The sequence below is a fragment of the Pollachius pollachius genome (assembly GCF_949987615.1).
Source record: "Pollachius pollachius genome assembly, chromosome: 1".
Classification (NCBI taxonomy): Eukaryota; Metazoa; Chordata; class Actinopteri; order Gadiformes; family Gadidae; genus Pollachius; species Pollachius pollachius.
The window spans coordinates 1101679-1121900 of record NC_136934.1 but is presented as its reverse complement, the minus strand read 5'-3'; the positions used below and the strand labels follow the sequence as shown (position 1 = coordinate 1121900).

Here is a 20222-nt window from a genome sequence, read left to right as displayed (position 1 = left end):
GAGAGAGAGAGAGAGAGGAAGAGAGAGGGAGAGAGACAGAAAGACAAAGAGAGAGACATAGAGGGAAGGACAGAAGGGGAGACCGAGACAGACAAACAGACAGACAGACAGACATAGAGGGGAGCACAAAGGGGGAGAGACAGGGACAGAGTCAAACAGGCAGAGACCGAGAGAGACCGGGAGAGAGACAGAGAGACTTGTGTCAGTAACGAGCCGGTGGGGTTCGGGTGTCCTGCTCCCGGGTTCCTCCAGGTCTCACCTGGGTGGTGCCTTGGGGGGGCGGGGCCCCCAGGATCTCCCTCCAGGACTGGGTGAGCTCCAGGTCCTGGGACACCCCCTGGCTCTCCTCCCCCTGGGAGGCGCGGCGTCGCTTGGTGCTGATCAGCACGGCGGGCTGCAGGGGTCTGGGGGGCCGGCCGAAGTCCTCCAGGTCCGCCGCCTCGCCCGGCTGCAGCGGCTGGTGGGCCACCTGGGGGAGGGAGAGAGGGAGACAGACAGGTTAGCTCATACATTTGTCTCCCCATCTTTTCCTTGTGGTGCATTATTTGATTGCACTTTATATTCTGTTTTCTGAATGTGATGCTGAGCCTGTGGCGGCCGGTTGCTAGGCGACCCACCTGTCTCTTGCCCTCGCTGGTGAACAGCTCGCTGATCTTCTTCTGCTTGTAGATGTCGTTCTTCTCCAGGAGCTTCTTGTGGAGCCAGTCGGGGTGGCGGACCCTGGGGACCGGGTTCTTCACCTGGAGAACCACATCAGAACCCCATCAGAACCACAGGAACCAGCAGAACATCAGCACCATTACAAACACAGGACCTCGCTCGGGCTGCTCCATCTGGAGCACTCTTTGTTTAAGGCACCCTAACCTATTTGACCTGTGACCCCAGTTCCAGTCTGCACGTTCCTGCGCCCCCTTGCTGCCTCCATGATTGGTCTGCTTCCCCAGACATCGTTCCAACCTCAGCCAATATCAAGGCCCCAGGGCTTAATGAGCACTGCAAACACAATCAGTGGCTGCAACTCCTCAGGCAGCGAGTTGGTACACAAGCCCTTCATCAGACCTTTATACGAGTTATGATGTAATAATAATCAAATATCCATAGCTCAGAATTCAGCCATCTCTAGTGACCCCCTGTAGCGTATCAGGGTAACTGACAGACTGGGAGCACTGGTCTAGAGACCCCCTATAGCGTGTCAGGCTAACAGACAGACTGGGAGCACTGGTCTAGTGACCCCCTGTAGCGTATCAGGCTAAAAGACAGACTGGGATTACTGGTCTATTGACCCCCTATAGCGTGTCAGGCTAAAAGACAGACTGGGAGCACTGGTCTATTGACCCCCTATAGCGTGTCAGGCTAAAAGACAGACTGGGAACACTGGTCTAGTGACCCCCTATAGCGTGTCAGGCTAAAAGACAGACTGGGAACACTGGTCTAGTGACCCCCTATAGCGTATCAGGCTAACAGCCAGACTGGGAACACTGGTCTAGTGACCCCCTATTGCGTATCAGGCTAACAGCCAGACTGGGAACACTGGTCTAGTGACCCCCTATAGCGTATCAGGCTAACAGACAGACTGGGAGCAGTGGTTTGGGGACCTGTTGCAGGGCTGCTGGGATGGTGATGATCTTCTGGATGGTGCTGCCTAGCCTCTCGATGTAGTAGCCCCAGTCCAGGATCTGGACGGGGAAGAGACAGAATGGTCCCTGAGGGCTCACTACCTGGAGGCTTTAGGATCCATCATGGAGTGGTGGATCTAATGCCAGGACTACGGCACCCAATAAAAGAGATGACTAGACTTTACGTTTACAGAGTATACCATTGAGTATTAATAGTGATGATAATAATGAAACATATTTTATTTTATAGTTGTTTTGAGTGATTTCCCCAAAGAAACCCAATATAAGAAGATATAACATTGTGTAAGAGCAATATCTGCATGAAAGGTTGGAGGTCAACAATATCTTATAGATCAGGGCGTGTCTTATAGATCAGGGTGTGTCTTATAGATCAGGGCGTGTCTTTGGATCAAGGCGTGTCTTATAGATCAGGGCGTGTCTTATAGATCAGGGCGTGTCTTATAGATCAGGGCGTGTCTTATAGATCAGGGCGTGTCTTATAGAACAGGGCGTGTCTTATAGATCAGGGCGTGTCTTATAGAACAGGGCGTGTCTTATAGATCAGGGCGTGTCTTTGGATCAGGTCGTGTTTTATAGAACAGGGCGTGTCTTATAGAACAGGGCATGTCTTATAGATCAGGGTGTGTCTTATAGATCAGGGCGTGTCTTATGGATCAGGGCGTGTCTTATAGATCAGGGCGTGTCTTATAGATCAGGGCGTGTCTTATAGATCAGGGCGTGTCTTTGGATCAAGGCGTGTCTTATAGATCAGGGCGTGTCTTATAGATCAGGGCGTGTCTTATAGATCAGGGTGTGTCTTATAGATCAGGGCGTGTCTTATAGATCAGGGCGTGTCTTATAGATCAGGGTGTGTCTTATAGATCAGGGCGTGTCTTATGGATCAGGGCGTGTCTTTGATCAGGGCGTCTTGGGAGTGGGGGGGCGTGGGCCATACCGTGCGGATGTCCATGTCGTGAAGGGCGGGGGTCTTCAGCCACTTCCTCAGGAAGTGCTTCTTCACGCTGGGCTCGGCCTGGAAGATGGCCATGGGGATGGCTCTGATGAGACAACAGTCACACGTTTACAGGCGGAGGAGCCAGGGTACACAGGGTACTAACCATACTCCTTATCATGTTGGCATGGCAACTGGCTAACCAGGGTCTCTGGTCTATTTAAGTGTCAACCTCAACCGTAATGTTTGACAATACACGAACAGTTATGTTGATTTATATCCTTGTGTTAATTTGCAAGATTGAAGACAATGATAACAGACTGCCAGCAGACCAAACAAACAAGGATTAGTTAACGAACGAAGGAACATTGTCACGTCTTTTCGCTCGTGTTGCAAATACTGTTTGATTTCTCCGACAAGGATCAAGGATGCTTTAATTGTCATTTAACATGTACATGATAAACGAAATGCAGTACTCAGGTCTCAGTGTGCTACCTATACCATAGAATAGAAAGCTATTCAAATATAAATAAAGGCATACTAAGATACAAAAACACAATAAAAAGGGTTGGCAGCATGTTGATGATTACAGGTGCAGCAGTAAGTTCCTGTTGATAAAGGCAGGATGAACACTGAGACGGAGTGCCACTACAGCTAGCAGATTACAAAGGGTTAATGTCAACCCTAGAGCTTCAACCTATGACCCCCCAACCCTCTAGGTCTGACCCTTGACTCCGGCGCCCCACCTCTCGGTGACGGGGGCCCCCTCGGGCTTCCTGGAGATGACGTATCGGCAGCTGAGACCGGCGTCCTTCACCATCTGGTCGCCCAGGAACTCGGCCAGCCGCTTGGCCGTGCTGATGGACGTGGACTTCTGCTCGCCGTAGTCCTCCAGACGACGCGACATGGAGCGGTTCTCCGAGATCAGCTCGAAAAGCTCTGCGTCCGGCATGTTGGCCGCCTGGCCAGACCGGACGAGTTGAGAGGAGATCAGATCAGATGAGACGAGCCAGGAGGACAGAGAGATACCGAAGGTTCTCCAACGCTAACCGAATGTTCCAGCACTCACTGAAGGTTCCCCACTAACTGACGGTTCCCTACCGCTAACCGAAGGTTCCAGCACTCACTGACGGTTCCCCACTCACTGAAGGTTCCCTACCGCTAACCGAAGGTTCCAGCACTCACTGACGGTTCCCCACTGAATGACGGTTCCCCACTAACTGGCGGGTTCCCACCTTGCTGTAGAGCACGTCCAGCCAGTAGTCGGCCACCTTGGCCACGGAGGCGTAGACCTCCTCCAGGCTGGTGCCCTTCAGGAACGACTCGAACACGGAGGACTGGAAGATCTTGATGAGCTGGAGCTCGCCCCTCCTCTTCACCTCGAAGCCCTTCAGCTCGGCCAGGGAGCCGTCCTCGTTGAACACAGCGTACCTGGACACCAGGGGTCAGCCCCTCAGCATCAGCCTCCTGTCCCCCCTGTCCCCCCCCCCAGCTTCCAGACCAGGGGCTTCTGGTGTGTGGACTGGTGCAGAACTACAAGACGTCCAGGAGATACAAGGCCCTAACCCCCTTTTGTTCAACCTTTACAGATTTTTTTCAACATGTCTGCATCTTGTGTTTCTGCACCAGTACCCCAAAACAAAGCTCCTTATGTATGGATCCTCTATCTACATTAACAGACAGACATCTATCTATAATAAGTAGTAACAAGCAGGCCTTAATCCGTAATGACGTGCATCAAAAGTTCAATCTTAAATCAATGTTGTTTGCATAAAAGTATCCGCTAAAAGTACTGTGTAGTACATGTACTACACAGTACATGTACTACACAGTACATGTACTACACAGTACATGTACGCTTCCGCCCCCTGAACTGGAGGCCCGCCCCGGCCCTGCCCCGCCTCCTACCTCTTCTTCAGCTTCTTGCCCTCCTCCTTGGAGGCGGGCAGGATCATGGCGAGGTACGGCCCGTCCACCTCGAAGAAGATGCTGTTCTCGGCGCGCGTGGCGTAGGTGAGCGTGGCGGGGTCCACCAGCTCCTGGTACTGATCGTTGGTGAAGCCCTCCTTCACCAGGATGTTCAGCATGGCGCCCGGGTACGAGATGGTCACCTTCGCCTTCTTCTCCATGCTCGTCTTCACCACAAAGTTCTCCGGGAAGGTGTTGGGGAGAACGCACCAGATCCCGTCTGTGTCCAGCTCCAGCGGGCGTCTGGTCAATGGGGAGGGAGAGGGGGAGAGAGAGAGAGACAGACAGAGAGGGGGAGAGAGAGAGAGAGACAGACAGAGAGGGGGAGAGAGAGAGAGAGAGAGAGAGAGAGAGAGAGAGAGAGAGAGAGAGAGAGAGAGAGAGAGAGAGAGAGAGAGAGAGAGAGAGAGAGAGAGAGAGAGAGAGAGAGAGAGAGAGAGAGAGAGAGAGAGAGAGAGACACAGACAGAGAGAGACAGAGAGAGGGGGAGAGAGAGAGACAGAGAGAGACAGGGACAGAGAGAGGCAGAGAGGGGGAGACAGAGAGAGAGAGGGGGAGGGAGAGAGACAGAGAGAGAGGGACAGCGAGACAGACAGAGAGAGACAGACAGAGGGGGAGAGAGAGAGACAGAGAGGGTGAGACAGAGAGGGACAGCGAGAGAGAGAGAGAGACAGAGGGACAGCGAGAGAGAGACAGACAAACACAGAAAGAGAGAGAAAGGGGGAAATATAAATTAAAGAAAACCAAACAGGAATTCCCTGTGTTTTGTATCAACAATTCCATCCAGTATGTCATCCCCACTATCTCTTCTAGAAAAGGTTTAGCGGGATGAGAGAAGGGTAGGGAGGTGTGATCTGTCCTTTGAACCAACTAAATATAAACTATCATAACTTTAGCCAGAAAAAGAGACAGCAAGAGACAGAAAGAGACAAGGAGACGGACAGACAGTGAGACAGACAGAGGGACTGCAGCTCAGATGGTGATGGTCCTCACCCGATCTGCTCGATCAGCTCCCTGGCCTGGGTGATGATGTTGGCTCCGGTGAAACACACGATGCCCGCCATCTCCATGGAGTACCAGCGAGCCCTGAGGAGACAGCATCGTCAGCCTCTGAACACCAGAAGCTCCTTTCTGCTTCCATCTTAACAGAACTCCAACAGTCCCAGACATTTTTTTTGTTATAAATGCATATTTTTATATATTTCACATAGTTATTGTTGTCTTTATATTTTATACTCTATTCATATTTATAATTTCTCTTGAGCAGAGCAATTGTGACACTAATAATTGCCCTGGGATTAATTATTAAGTATTGAAACTAAATCTCATCTCCACCAATATCTAGTTCCTAGCAGCTCATGTCCTGGTGAAGGGCATTATGGGTAATCTGAATCCCACCCACACCAACATGTTCCTGACAGCAGCCCATGTCCTGGTGCAGTGCATTATGGGACGGCGTACCCCTTCCTCATGACGTAGCCGTAGAAGGAGTTGAGGATGCACTTGTGGGCGAGCTGCAGGGAGTCGTACAGGATCTCCATGTTCTTGCAGCGCTTGGCCTCCGCCGCGTCTCCGCTGTCCAGTGCCGAGGACAGCTTCTTCTTCCACACCTGGGGAGCGAGAGCGACCGGCAGCAGCAGACAGCGGCGGGATTAGGGCTAGGAGATTCGGCCTAAAATTAAATCTCAGATTTTTCAAACTAAACCCGGTTATCGATTTTAAATCATTTTTTTTCTATAAATGAAAAATTTATATTTTTTAAGTTTGGTTTTTATTTGAAGAATAACAATGATTAACAAAAGCAAAATAAATAACACATCTCTCTCAGATGTTGAGATGCTGAGATGTGTTTTGGTGAAGATGTTGAGATGTGTTGCGTTGAAGTCGTGTCTTGGTGAAGTTGTGAAGTTGTGAAGACGTGACTTGGTGGAGATGTGATGATGTTTTCTGGTGGAGATGTGAAGATATGGTGTGGTGAAGATGTTGAGATGTGTCTTGGTGAAGACGTGACTTGGTGGAGTTGTGAAGGTGTGTGTAGCTCTTGGATCTCTGGGATCACCTTGTGCAGGCCCTTGAACTCGTAGCGCCGGTCCCTGAAGGCGCGGACCGTGTCCACGTAGAAGGAGTTCTCCCGCTGGCAGATGGTGGTCACCTTCTCCTCCAGACGCGTGTGGTGCACCTTCTTGTAGGCCTTCTTACAGTAGTCTGAGAGAGAGAGGCACGGAGCCGCCGGTCAGAGAACACAACTAGAGAGCTGACACTGGGCACTGGAGACACCACCGGAGGTACCACCGGAGAGACCACCAGAGATACTGGAGGTACCACCGGAGGTACCACTGCATGACGGAACACTTAGCAGTAGTTAGGCTTGTTTATGTTGGCATCCCGGTGCCCTGTCCCCCCCCTCCGACGCCCCCTCCTACTCCCACACCGTGACCCTTCTATACCTCCGTATGTAACGCTCCTCCAGTATGATGGTGGTTGTGTGTTGGACGGTGCCTTGCTCACCTGCGAGGCGTTTCTTCTCGTGCTTGGCCTGGTCCTCGCGGTTCAGCGAGTGGAAGGCGCGGGGCGGGCCGTTGGGGAAGAACGGGGGGAACTTCTCCGACTCCAGCTGCTGCTGGATCCGGTGGAACTCACTGCGGCTCGCTGGCACTGGGGGGGGGGGGGGGGGGGGGGGGGGGGGGGGGGGGGAGCGAGAGAGCGAAGGAGATTGGGAGAGAGAGAGGGAAGGTGAGAGAGAGGGGGGAGAGGAAGGGAAGGAGAGAGGGAGGAGGAAAGAAAGAATCAAATGATGCATCAGAATCTGATTTTGTGGCGCTCGTGATTACGGTTGCTCCTCCAGGATCAGTATACTTCTGAAAGGGGAACAGTCTCTATTCTAATGTACGGTCAGATGTCTTACTGATCTCCCCCCTCCACTGCCAGGACATCTTCTTCTGGCAGTTGGCTCCCGGCTTGTTGAAGTCGCAGGCGGCGCAGATCGCCTCATCCACCATGGCGTACGGCTGTGGGGGGTGGGACACGTTCATCCCTTAGTCCTCATGCTCTCATCCATACACACTCGCAGTGGGTTTGGGGAGCAGGACTTTAAAGAGCAGGCATCAGGGCCAGCGCATCTCTTGTGGAGGGGCCTGGGATTTCGAACCTGGAACCTTTCAGCAGGGGGCCCAAGCCCCTGTGCGCTCTACCCCCGCCCTCCAGGATAGCATCAGTAAACATCTAATTCAACTTTGTTTCTTTTGGACACAAAAATATCATTGGCAGCTATGACTGCTTTGCCTGTAAAGTTGTGCATTGACAATAAAATAACTTGAACTTGTTTATAGAGCGCATTTAGTGCAAAACAGCAAAACAACACCTTTAAAAGAGATGCAACACAAAAAGAAACAATCCATGACATATGATAGTAAACATGCATTATGCATGCTACATGTATGATGCTGAACGCTGCAGTAGGGTAGTAACATGCTACATGTATGATGCTGAACGCTGCAGTAGGGTAGTAACATGCTACATGTATGACGCTGAGCTGCAGTAGGGTGGTAACATGCTACATGTATGACGCTGAGCTGCAGTAGGGTAGTAACATGCTACATGTATGATGCTGAGCTGCAGTAGGGTAGTAACATGCTACATGTATGATGCTGAGCTGCAGTAGGGTAGTAACATGCTACATGTATGATGCTGAGCTGCAGTAGGGTAGTAACATGCTACATGTATGACGCTGAGCTGCAGTAGGGTAGTAACATGCTACATGTATGACGCTGAGCTGCAGTAGGGTAGTAACATGCTACATGTATGACGCTGAGCTGCAGTAGGGTAGTAACATGCTACATGTATGACGCTGAGCTGCAGTAGGGTAGTAACATGCTACATGTATGACGCTGAGCTGCAGTAGGGTAGTAACATGCTACATGTATGACGCTGAGCTGCAGTACGGTAGTAACATGCTACATGTATGACGCTGAGCTGCAGTAGGGTAGTAACATGCTACATGTATGACGCTGAGCTGCAGTAGGGTAGTAACATGCTACATGTATGACGCTGAGCTGCAGTAGGGTAGTAACATGCTACATGTATGACGCTGAGCTGCAGTAGGGTAGTAACATGCTACATGTATGACGCTGAGCTGCAGTAGGGTAGTAACATGCTACATGTATGACGCTGAGCTGCAGTAGGGTAGTAACATGCTACATGTATGACGCTGAGCTGCAGTAGGGTAGTAACATGCTACATGTATGACGCTGAGCTGCAGTAGGGTAGTAACATGCTACATGTATGACGCTGAGCTGCAGTAGGGTAGTAACATGCTACATGTATGACGCTGAGCTGCAGTAGGGTAGTAACATGCTACATGTATGACGCTGAGCTGCAGTAGGGTAGTAACATGCTACATGTATGAGGCTGAGCTGCAGTAGGGTAGTAACATGCTACATGTATGAGGCTGAGCTGCAGTAGGGTAGTAACATGCTACATGTATGACGCTGAGCTGCAGTAGGGTAGTAACATGCTACATGTATGACGCTGAGCTGCAGTAGGGTAGTAACATGCTACATGTATGACGCTGAGCTGCAGTAGGGTAGTAACATGCTACATGTATGACGCTGAGCTGCAGTAGGGTAGTAACATGCTACATGTATGACGCTGAGCTGCAGTAGGGTAGTAACATGCTACATGTATGAGGCTGAGCTGCAGTAGGGTAGTAACATGCTACATGTATGACGCTGAGCTGCAGTAGGGTAGTAACATGCTACATGTATGACGCTGAGCTGCAGTAGGGTAGTAACATGCTACATGTATGACGCTGAGCTGCAGTAGGGTAGTAACATGCTACATGTATGACGCTGAGCTGCAGTAGGGTAGTAACATGCTACATGTATGACGCTGAGCTGCAGTAGGGTAGTAACATGCTACATGTATGACGCTGAGCTGCAGTAGGGTAGTAACATGCTACATGTATGACGCTGAGCTGCAGTAGGGTAGTAACATGCTACATGTATGGCGCGGGCTGCGTACCTGCAGGCGGTTGGTGAGGATGATGTTGGGGTACATGGCCGCCACGTCCAGATGGTAGATGAGGGGGCACTCGATGCGGTTGGGGACCTCCTTCAGAGACACCAGCTTGGCCTTGATCTCCTCACACAGCTGGACAGGGAGTCAACTTTATTGGTATTGAGGATTTTAGACAGTAACAGTAAGTAGTTCAATGTGAGGATGCGGTAAAGCATACAAGCACATGGCTACAAGGAACAACATTTACAATTTGAACAGCAAAATGTAACAAAAAGTGCTTTACATGAAAATAAGAACACAAAAGAATGATGAAATTAAATTAGACAATAAATTAGGCTCAAATAAGAATACCAGGCCAATCTTTAAGCCCGGCAGCAACACTTGCTCAGAATAATGCTAACAACAATGCTAATGATGAGATGTAGATGATGAAGGGTAGCCCACCTCATCAAAGTTGGTGACCTGGTCCAGGGGGATCTTCTCCTCTTCCTCGATGGCGTGGCGCAGGGTCATCTCCACGCGCTGGTACAGGAAGTCGAACGCAGCCGGGTTCTGACAGAACACAACCGAACAACGAACACAGTTAACACAAAGAACACAGCACACACAATGAACACAACGGACAAAACAAGCACAATGAACACAACGCAATCAGTTAACACATCAATGTTTGATCTCAGAGTCGCTCACCAGCTTCCGCAAAAGACTCAAAACTCACCTGTTCAGAGTTCACCTCGACTCTGCATAGAAACCAATGCACAGCCACCATTGAATGTTGTACGTCCTGGCACTTGTACATTGCACTTATTCAAGGTACTTAATTGTGTAGCGTCTACAGTAGCTGCTATCGCTGCTTTACACGGGGAATGGGTTGGCCTAGCGATTGTAATACTTGCACTTGGTTCTATGAACGTCTTTACTGTAACGACAGCGATATATTGTTTCACTTCTTATGACAAATGTACTTATTGTAACAAATGCACTTATTGTAAGTCGCTTTGGATTAAAGCGTCTGCTAAATGCCCTAAATGTAAATGTAAATCTCCTTTCAGTTACCATTTCCTGTACTTTATGCAAAGAAACCCACATTTCTCGTCTGGGGGGGCCACGCACCCCCCTCCCCAGAGGGACCCCCGATGAGAGAGAACCCAGCGCCACGCTGGAGCGTACCATCTTGAAGCGGCAGGGGATGTCACTGCGGAACACCCCGGACTCCAGGGCCTCCACGTGGCCCCCCACGTAGGTCTCCGAGTCCAGCACGTGGCCGTCGTCCGTCAGCTTGTTGAACACCTGCTCCTGCTTGTTGGGGAACACGATGTTGGCGTGGAAGGCCTGCACCATCAGCAGGGCCTCGCACAGCGTGCCCGAGCCCTTCCTCAGCACCTGGGGAACACAGACCACAGGGGTGAGCCATGGGGGAGAACCGAACCACAAACCAGGAGGAGAACCACCACAAACCAGGAGGAGAACCACCAGAAACCAGGAGGAGAACCACCAGAAACCAGGAGTAGAACAACCAGAAACCAGAGGAACCACCAGAAACCAGGAGGAGAACCACCACAAACCAGGAGGAGAACCACCAGAAACCAGAGGAACCACCACAAACCAGGAATAGAACCACCAGAAACCAGGAGTAGAACAACCAGAAACCAGAGGAACCACCACAAACCAGGAATAGAACCACCAGAAACCAGGAGTAGAACAACCAGAAACCAGAGGAACCACCAGAAACCAGAGGAACCACCAGAAACCAGGAGTAAAACCACCAGAAACCAGGAGGAGAACCACCACAAACCAGGAGTAGAACCACCACAAACAAGGGGACCAGAGGACCAGAGGACCAGGGGACCAGAGGACCAGAGGACCAGGGGACCAGAGGACCAGGGGACCAGAGGGCCAGAGGACCAGAGGACCAGAGGACCAGGGGACCAGGGGACCAGAGGACCAGAGGACCAGGGGACCAGAGGAGAGGACCAGGGGACCAGAGGACCAGGGGACCAGAGGACCAGAGGACCAGAGGACCAGAGGACCAGAGGACCAGGGGACCAGAGGACCAGAGGACCAGAGGACCAGAGGACCAGGGGACCAGAGGGCCTGGACCCAGAGGGGCCGGACCTCCAGCAGACGGCTGGGCACCAGGGCCCAGGAGGAGCCGATGTAAAGGCTGGGCCGCGTCCGACCAGGTGACGGAGAACAGGTAGGACCTACCTCGTCAGGCTCCATGGGGATGATGGTGCACAGGGCGAAGATGAAGGGGTGAACGTATTTCATGTAGAGGTAGTACGTGGCCACGGCGTCCGACACTGAGTAGGTAGCCAAGGTCTGAGGAGACAGAAGATCTACTGCTGGTACCAGTTCTACACCATCGCGTTCACATGGGGACGCGGGAGCCGGTTGGAACCGGATCGCCGCCGCCCTTCTTTTGTTTGCATGTTGTGGTTGTTGTTGTTGTTTGCATGCTTATGTGTGTCTGCCCGTGTGTCTGTCTGTGTGTGTGTGTCTGTGCGTGCTTCTGTGTGTGTCTGTCTGTGTGCGCGTGTGTGTGTCTGTGTGCTTGTGCGTGTGTGTGTCTGTGTGTACCTGCGGCTCCTCGGTCGCCATGCGGCACATCTCCTCGGGGTCCAGCTCCACGGGGTCGTAGCTCAGCTTGGCCTTCGCCGCCGCCTTCAGGTTGTGGCTCCCCACCGGAAGGTAGCTGTCCCTCTTCACCCACCTGGGGTCCACAGGGGTCAGCACGGGGTCAACAGGGGTCAACACATCTATGAAGGCCTAATCAAGTCAATCATCAAAGTCACAACTCTTCTGTTTTGGCCCCGCCGTGGTGGAACGAGCGCCCTGCCGACGTCAGGGCCGCAGAGTCGCTCACCAGCTTCTGTAAAGACTTAAATCTCACTCGTTCACAGTTCACCCGGACTCTGCATAGCCTCCCCAACTCGCCCACAGCCCTGTTACACACTGTATGTTTGTACGTCCTGGCACTTAGTAATAGTACTTAGCATGGTGTAGCATCTTATCCTAGCTGTCTTGTTGTCTACAGGGAATGGGTTAACCTAGTGATGGTTAGTGCTTGGCACTTGGCTCTATGAACATCCTTACTGTACCAGAGATATATAGTTATTGTGCTCTTTCTTCTGACAAATGTACTTATTGTAAGTTGCTTTGGATGAAAGCGTGGCCACAACCTGGCCTTCCGGCCTTCCCACTGGCAGCCTATCAGAGCTCTACGAGGGCCTGGAGGCCTCGGTGTTCCAGCAGCAGGCGGAGCCCCACCTGAAGCTGTCCATGTGGATGGCCTGCGAGGACTTGTACTCCCCCTGGTTGTCCTTCTGGAAGCCGATCTCCTTGTACATGGTGAGGCCGTGCTGCAGCGCCCGGGTCTCCACAAAGGGCCTGGAGAGAACCCGGGGCAGGGGGCACATGAGCAAGGCATCAGGAGAGACCGGGGGGGGAGGGCACATGAGCAAGGCATCAGGAGAGACCGGGGAAGGGAGTGGAGGGAGACGAGGGGTAAGCAGGGAGCTTGTATGACCTCACCAATCAAAGAAGTCCCCGTTGTATGTGACAAAGATGTTGGGCTTGGTCTCTAGAACGTGATCGAAGAACCGCTGAATGAGGGCTGCCTGGAGGAGAGATCACACGCAGTGGACCATGTTACACTGGAATAAGGCTAGTGTTACACTGGAATAAGGCTAGTGTTACACTGGAATAAGGCTAGTGTTACACTGGAATAAGGCTAGCGTTACACTGGGATAAGGCTAGCGTTACACTGGAACAAGGCTAGTGTTACACTGGAACAAGGCTAGTGTTACACTGGAACAAGGCTAGTGTTATACTGGGATAAGGCTAGTGTTACACTGGAATAAGGCTAGTGTTACACTGGGATAAGGCTAGTGTTACACTGGAACAAGGCTAGTGTTACACTGGGATAAGGCTAGTGTTACACTGGAATAAGGCTATTGTTACACTGGAATAAGGCTAGTGTTACACTGGAATAAGGCTAGTAGTGTTACACTGGGATAAGGCTAGTGTTACACTGGAATAAGGCTAGTGTTACACTGGAATAAGGCTAGTGTAACACTGGAACAAGGCTTTAATCACTGTGTTCAGACTATGTGTTACACTAGAGTAAGGCTTTAAACAAGGTGTTCCTGCTGAGACCTTCATCCGTTTCATTGCCCATACCTCATCAGCCTCGTTGAAGACGGTGAAGGGGCCTTCGTATTCGGGCTTGGGAGTGAACTCAAAGTCCTCGATGTCCTCGGACACAATCTCTCGGTTTGTGATGAGGAAGCCCTTCAAAGCAAGACGGATTAACACCAGGACCTCTGAAGGCATGGGCAGAACGCAAGAGGGGCAGAGGAACCGTAGAGTGAGGCCGCACCTGTCCGTCGATCATGTAGGAGATCATCATGATCTGGTCCGTCTCTGCGTCCGGGAACTTCAGGGGCAGCTTGGTGGTCTCGATGTCAAAGGCCAGAACGACCGGGTCCTACGGAACGGCAGAGACACACGTGAGGCCCCCCGAAGAACGGTCCGCTGCCGGGATGAACCCGGTGTGAGGACGAGGTGCGGAGCTACGGCAGGGGTTCTTACTGGTCGCTCCACTAGGTCGTCCCGGCGGACGATCTCCGGAGGGTAGGCGGTGCCGCGGTACCGCACGTTGTACCAGTGGGCCTGAGGAGAGGACGGAGCGTTAGAGCACCCACAGCACCCAGAGCGACCCCACAGGAGAGCCGAACAGAACCGGGCCTCACCACGTGGATCTTCAGGTCGATGGACACCCGGACGTGGTAGGGCACGTCATACTCCCTCATGTCCACCACGTTCTCCAGCTGGTCCCACAGCTTCTTGTAGCGGCCATCCTGCTCCTCCATCGTCACGCTGCCGCCCGACATGGCACTGAGGAGCAGAGAACCCACGGGTCAGAGGAACAGAACCCACGGGTCAGAGGAACAGAGAACTGAGAACCCACGGGTCAGAGGAACAGAACCCACGGGTCAGAGGAGCAGAGAACCCACGGGTCAGAGGAACAGAGAACCGAGAACCCACGAGTCAGAGGAACAGAGAACCGAGAACCCACGGGTCAGAGGAACAGGACCCAGGGGTGGGTCTCTTCTTTTATGTTTTTATTGGGTTAGCCTAGCGATTGTAATACTTGCACTTGGTTCTATGAACATCTTTACTGTACCGACAGCGATATATTGTTTCACTTCTTATGACAAATGTACTTATTGTAACAAATGCACTTATTGTAAGTCGCTTTGGATAAAAGCGTCTGCTAAATGCCCTAAATGTAAATGTAAATGTAAAGAGGAACAGAGAACAGAGAACCCACGGGTCAGAGGAACAGAACCCAGGGATCAGAGGAACAGAGAACCCACGGGTCAGAGGAACAGAGACCAGAGAACCCACGGATCAGAGGAACAGAGAACAGAAAACCCACAGATCAGAGGAACAGAGAACAGAAAACCCACAGATCAGAGGAACAGAACCCTAGGATCAGAGGAACAGAGAACAGAAAACCCACGGGTCAGAGGAACAGAACCCAGGGATCAGAGGAACAGAGAACCCACGGGTCAGAGGAACAGAGACCAGAGAACCCACAGATCAGAGGAACAGAGAACAGAAAACCCACGGGTCAGAGGAACAGAACCCAGGGGTCAGAGGAACAGAGACCAGAGAACCCACGGATCAGAGGAACAGAGAACAGAAAACCCACGGGTCAGAGGAACAGAACCCAGGGATCAGAGGAACAGAGAACAGAAAACCCACAGGTCAGAGGAACAGAACCCTAGGATCAGAGGAGCAGCGAGTCCAGGGGAACGCTGTTTGGCCGTGCGGTCTCGGGTCCCAGTACCTGGACAGCATGGTGGTGTAGGCGTCGTTGGACAGCTCCCGCTCCCGGTTCTTCCGGACGGCAGGAGCGATCTCCCGGCGGACCCTGGTGAGGTCGTCCACGGTGCTGAAGGACAGCTTGATGTAGCTCCTCTTCAGGCCCACCAGGTGGTTGGGCTGGGGACACAAACACCTGTCAGACCTGGACTGGGCCCACTGCTAACAGCGTGGTCCTCAGGGGCCCTCCTCAGGGGCCGTACTCACCAGGTCCAGGTCCTCCTTGGAGATCACCTCCAGCTTGGACACCCTGCCCTGGTACTTCTTGGAGAGGTAGGAGATGACCTCTCGCTCACAGTTCTGGTGGAGGACGAGATCATTCCTACTGTCAATATTCTTAATATCTTAGAATGCTTAATGTTTATTATGCTCAATATCTTAATGGTTTACTGCTTTGTCAAAGAGGCCTATCAGGAGACTTTCACTAACCTTTTTAGTGGCTATGTAGAAATAGGGTTTGAAGGGGAGTGCTGCCTGTAGGCAGAAGAACGAAGCAGGAATACACATGAGGCACTGTACGTAATCGATGGCGATGACAGTCACCTGTAGTGCATTAAACAAACTGCATCTCTGCAGCACTGAATCAAATCACCTTGAAGCGACTTCCATCCTCCTGGATGAAGTAGTAATCCACAGCACTGATCAGTCGTTTGTCATCGTCCAGGATCTCAGTCTGCAGGAGAGAAACGGACCAAGGAGTCACTAACGTCCACCTCAAGCAGATACACACAGGAATATCACCCAGACACTTCCTCAAAGGCAGGTTAGCCTCGCACTTGGTTTCACAGCAGCCGGTACAGGACAGTAATATAAATGAAACAAAGAGATATAAACGGTTAAATATGAGTACAACTACAAGACAATCAACAAAAACAATATCTATACACACACAATGGTGTGGAGTGGTAGCAATGAAGACGGGAACGCAAAAAAAGTAGACAACCTGGTTAGGAGGGGTCCTGCTAGATAACCTGGTTAGGAGGGGGTCCTACTAGATAACCTGGTTAGGAGGGGGTCCTACTAGATAACCTGGTTAGGAGGGGGTCCTACTAGATAACCTGGTGATCACAGAGTGGGGGGTCGTGGACGTACCGGGTGCATGTTGACCAGCCAGCCCGTCTTCTCTCCCGGTTCCTTCATCCGGTCGAAGCCGAAGCGGGCGTCCATCTCGTCGGTGAACTGACTTCGCTCCAGCCTCTTGGCCGCCGAGTTATCATCCCTGAGAACACACAGACACCCTGGTGTTAGGATCATCATGTCCTCTGTGTGTCTGAGGAGAGGACAGACGTCCTCGCCCGTCTATGGAGCAGAACTCCTCTGGAAGAGGACTGAAGCCTTCACAACCTGTCCACACGATTCAGCAGCATCCTAAAGCAAACCTTTTCATCTTAGCGTTCTCCTGCTGATCACTGAAGGTGTCATCTACCTGGTGATGCGTCCTGTCAGGCGCGTCCTGCTCTACCGCTTCTCTCTCTACAATAAATGTTTTTATTGTCCCTGTTGTGTTTCCTTGTTAAGCACGTTGTGTTGTGTATTGTATTGACTCTGGTGTTTAGTCCTGTTTTAAACCAACCTCTTGTTCTTGTTCCTACAGGATATATATATATATATATATATATATATATGGTTGATTCGCTTGTGAATCCGTTTTTATTGCTATATTGAACGAAAAGCGAATCGATAACGTTGAGTTTAATTGGATTGACTGATGGTGAACTTCAGAATTGAACTGAACGGTGTTCAGGTGGAGGTCTGAGGAGGCTTAAAGTTCTGATACACAGTGTGGTCTGAGGAGGCTTAAAGTTCTGATACACAGTGAGGTCTGAGGAGCCTTAAAGTTCTGGTACACAGTGTGGTCTGAGGAGGCTTAAAGTTCTGGTACACAGTGTGGTCTGAGGAGACTTAAAGTTCTGGTACACAGTGTGGTCTGAGGAGGCTTAAAGTTCTGGTACACAGTGTGGTCTGAGGAGACTTAAAGTTCTGATACACAGTGTGGTCTGAGGAGACTTACTGCTGGTGGTCCTGATCTGCCCCCCCTCCAGCTCCACGGTCGGCCCGGTACCGTCCGGTGTTCTGATAAACCATCCTCGCTCTTCCAAGTTATGAAGTCCTCGAAATGAAGTCCACCGTTTTGTAGATGTTATCGTAACGGCAAAACAAAAGAGTTGTCAATTATTTAGATAACATAGCAGTGTTGTTGTCCGCCATTAGCCTCTCTGACAGCGCTGGTTCTGTATTCCTATTTTGGCGCGTTTCTGCTGGTTCCCGCGTGACCGGACAGTGTCTGCGTCTGCTCCGCCCCTGGCACCGCCCATGGACCCGCCCCCAAGGCTGCTGGTGCGTTCAAGGCATGTGGGATGGACGACATCGATGTGAAGAGTCCCATATTTACAACCCATCGTCAAGTCAGTCTTGACTTGAACGCTATTGGAAAATGCAAAAATGTTAGGACGGATGGAACTTCAATGGCAATGTTTTTTCTGCAAGGTTGTTCTGTTTCCAAAGTATCCCGTGAATACTTTGAAAACGATTTGCATTGAACGGCAGGCGACAGCTAACATTTAGTGTGCAAAGTGGACTCAGCCTGTATCTACAAGTTGGATGCTCTTTTTCACTTGATAATAATTACTCAAGGTAATCCTTGATTACGTCCCTGCCTACACCACGCCTACTTTGTAGGCAGTTCCCTCGCGCAGGAAGCCCCCCCCCCATCCCCTCCGGCTAGTGAACGTCCACATGTTTACCAGATCTACTCAGGCATGGGCGGCCTGGAAGTGTTCTTAACGGTAGGTAATTATAGACCTTCCTGGTAACAATCATGAGATCTTCGATAGAGAATCTCTGATCGGTTGTTCAGCGAACCTGGAGGTTCTTCAGGGAGACGCAGTTACAAGTGGACTAGAATGAGGCTTAGGTCACACTAGGTCCGCTATGCTGCACGTTAGGAGCGCTTCGCCAGTCTTTATAGCTGTCGTTTCCGGCTGTCAACAACACGCTCCCACATGTTGTTGTTCACATGTGAACTTGAACTTGTTAAGCTGTATTCAGCTAGTAAAGGCTTCCCTGTGCGGTAGCTGCAGAAGCAATGCTAAGTTCAGCACTCCTAATACCTGTGTACATTTAAGTTGTCCCATGGACATATCACATGCAAGAAATAGGTAAAATAGTTTTTATTGAGTTATTGCTATGATAATGCATCTTAATAAAGTATAAAAAAAACCTTGGTTTCAAACTAAAGTGATGAGTTTGTTAAAGTTATGCAGGATTGCATCATTACTGTCACAGTTAAGTTATCTCCCCTGTCAAGCCTGCAGTGTGACCCCCAGTGAACTGAAGAGGTTTTGCATATTAGTTTGACATTTTAACATTCTCTAATATTCATTTAACATAATGCCTCTCTTTTAAAAGCCCACAGTCAAACGTATTGTTTTTATGACCTCTAAGAGGCACTGGTGCAGGTTAGACTAGCCGCCATCTGTTAGGAACCGTTTTATGGAGAGGCATCTTATCAACGAGACGAATTTATTACTGTGGTTGTCCTCAACATAAAAAGGAACTAAGCTCACCTCACCCAAACCTCTAGTCAGGCTGGGCCCCAGCCACCACAAACAGCCCATTTGCTCTTTGATGTTTTTATCGGAGCTCACTTTATTTCCGAGGGTCCAAGTTGTCTGTGTGGTTCATATCTGTGCTGTGTCCACCTCCACTAATCTCTAGCTCACTCCCGTGCCTAAGTGTTGACCTTTATCCCACAAGGCTCTCCTGTCAGCTGCCACATATCAACTGTTTCCTAGTCCCTTAGAAGATCACCGCATTCACACATTGGGTTAGAAGACCAACCTCCTCCCTCACTCAGAAGATAGTCCCTCATCGAAGGCTAGGACGCAAACACACAGGTCAGTTTAGAGTTTGTAAACACATGTATCTGATCCATTCTCTGCGTTCTCCCTGCAGTACAGAGCGGGTGCCGTTGAATGCTGCCTCTCGCCGTGCTGGGATTAGCCGTGCTCTTGCTCTTGTTCCTACGGTGGCGGTTGTACACCCAGGCCAAGGCAGGAATGCCTGGAGGAGAACAAGCTTCTGCTGCGGTGCCCGAGGAGCTCCCCGCTGACGCACACGCCCTCCCTCGACCAGGGGCACAGCCCCAGCAGCCCGGGGGCTGCAGCACCGCTGCCCCCGCTGGCCAGGAGGACCCCGTCTCTCAGGTCGACGGCGAAGCGACAGGTGCTGCTCCAGAACCTCCAGGGGCCCCAGGAGCGGCGGTAGGAGACCCCCGCCCGGAGCAGACCCCCAGCGACGGGGAGGCCGAGAGCCGGCTGACCATCGCACTCGGCCCCCTGATGGCCTTCAAGAGTCCCCGGCCCAAACTGGCCTTCATCCTGGGAGCGTCCGAGGACAATTCCTCCGATGAGGACGGGCCTCTAGTCGCCAAGCCCCCATCAGGTCCCTCCCAGCCCCCGTCCACCTCCACCTCCAGCTCCACCTCCACCTCCACCTCCACCTCCACCTCCAGCTCCACCTCCAGCTCCACCTCCAGCTCCACCTCCACCACCCCGCGGCCGACCTGCACAGCCCCGCCACGGGCAAGCTCTGTGATGAAGTAAGCACCCCCCCCCAAACACACACACACACACACCACCCCTACACCACCCACCCTAGTTGTGGCTAAAATCAAACTTGAATCAACAACCTAAAGAGTTGTGATGGTGTGGTTGTGTGGGGCGGGTTGTGTGTGTGTGTGTGTGTGTTGGAGAGTTGACATGTCTGATTGTCCTCAG

The 20222-nt window shown here is 51.5% G+C and overlaps 2 protein-coding genes across 3 annotated transcripts in view; one reads left to right on the top strand and one right to left on the bottom strand.

The window, feature by feature from the left end:
* The window catches only part of pole (polymerase (DNA directed), epsilon), a 39140-nt gene extending 21489 nt beyond the window's left edge, over positions 1-17651 (bottom strand). The window contains exons 1-29 of the mRNA XM_079748871.1: positions 17456-17651; positions 16537-16663; positions 16037-16117; positions 15874-15918; positions 15652-15744; positions 15410-15564; positions 14307-14451; positions 14146-14226; positions 13934-14041; positions 13735-13845; positions 13087-13172; positions 12823-12942; positions 12133-12265; positions 11761-11874; positions 10723-10935; positions 9997-10104; positions 9556-9684; positions 7442-7544; positions 7045-7191; positions 6596-6741; positions 5998-6146; positions 5530-5622; positions 4477-4779; positions 3804-3999; positions 3315-3529; positions 2572-2674; positions 1596-1676; positions 618-740; positions 260-469 (exon numbers count right to left, since the gene is read on the bottom strand). Coding sequence (XP_079604997.1) covers positions 260-469; positions 618-740; positions 1596-1676; positions 2572-2674; positions 3315-3529; positions 3804-3999; positions 4477-4779; positions 5530-5622; positions 5998-6146; positions 6596-6741; positions 7045-7191; positions 7442-7544; positions 9556-9684; positions 9997-10104; positions 10723-10935; positions 11761-11874; positions 12133-12265; positions 12823-12942; positions 13087-13172; positions 13735-13845; positions 13934-14041; positions 14146-14226; positions 14307-14451; positions 15410-15564; positions 15652-15744; positions 15874-15918; positions 16037-16117; positions 16537-16663; positions 17456-17529 — 3792 coding nt within the window. The 5' untranslated portion in view covers positions 17530-17651. The remainder of the gene's footprint in view (positions 1-259; positions 470-617; positions 741-1595; positions 1677-2571; positions 2675-3314; positions 3530-3803; positions 4000-4476; positions 4780-5529; positions 5623-5997; positions 6147-6595; positions 6742-7044; positions 7192-7441; positions 7545-9555; positions 9685-9996; positions 10105-10722; positions 10936-11760; positions 11875-12132; positions 12266-12822; positions 12943-13086; positions 13173-13734; positions 13846-13933; positions 14042-14145; positions 14227-14306; positions 14452-15409; positions 15565-15651; positions 15745-15873; positions 15919-16036; positions 16118-16536; positions 16664-17455) is intronic.
* A 517-nt stretch (positions 17652-18168) lies between these two features.
* The window catches only part of acacb (acetyl-CoA carboxylase beta), a 42814-nt gene continuing 40760 nt past the window's right edge, over positions 18169-20222 (top strand). For both annotated transcript variants that reach the window (XM_079737289.1, XM_079737288.1), the window contains exons 1-2: positions 18169-18230; positions 19399-20044. In XM_079737289.1, the coding sequence (XP_079593415.1) occupies positions 19419-20044 (626 nt within the window). In that variant the 5' untranslated portion in view covers positions 18169-18230; positions 19399-19418. The remainder of the gene's footprint in view (positions 18231-19398; positions 20045-20222) is intronic.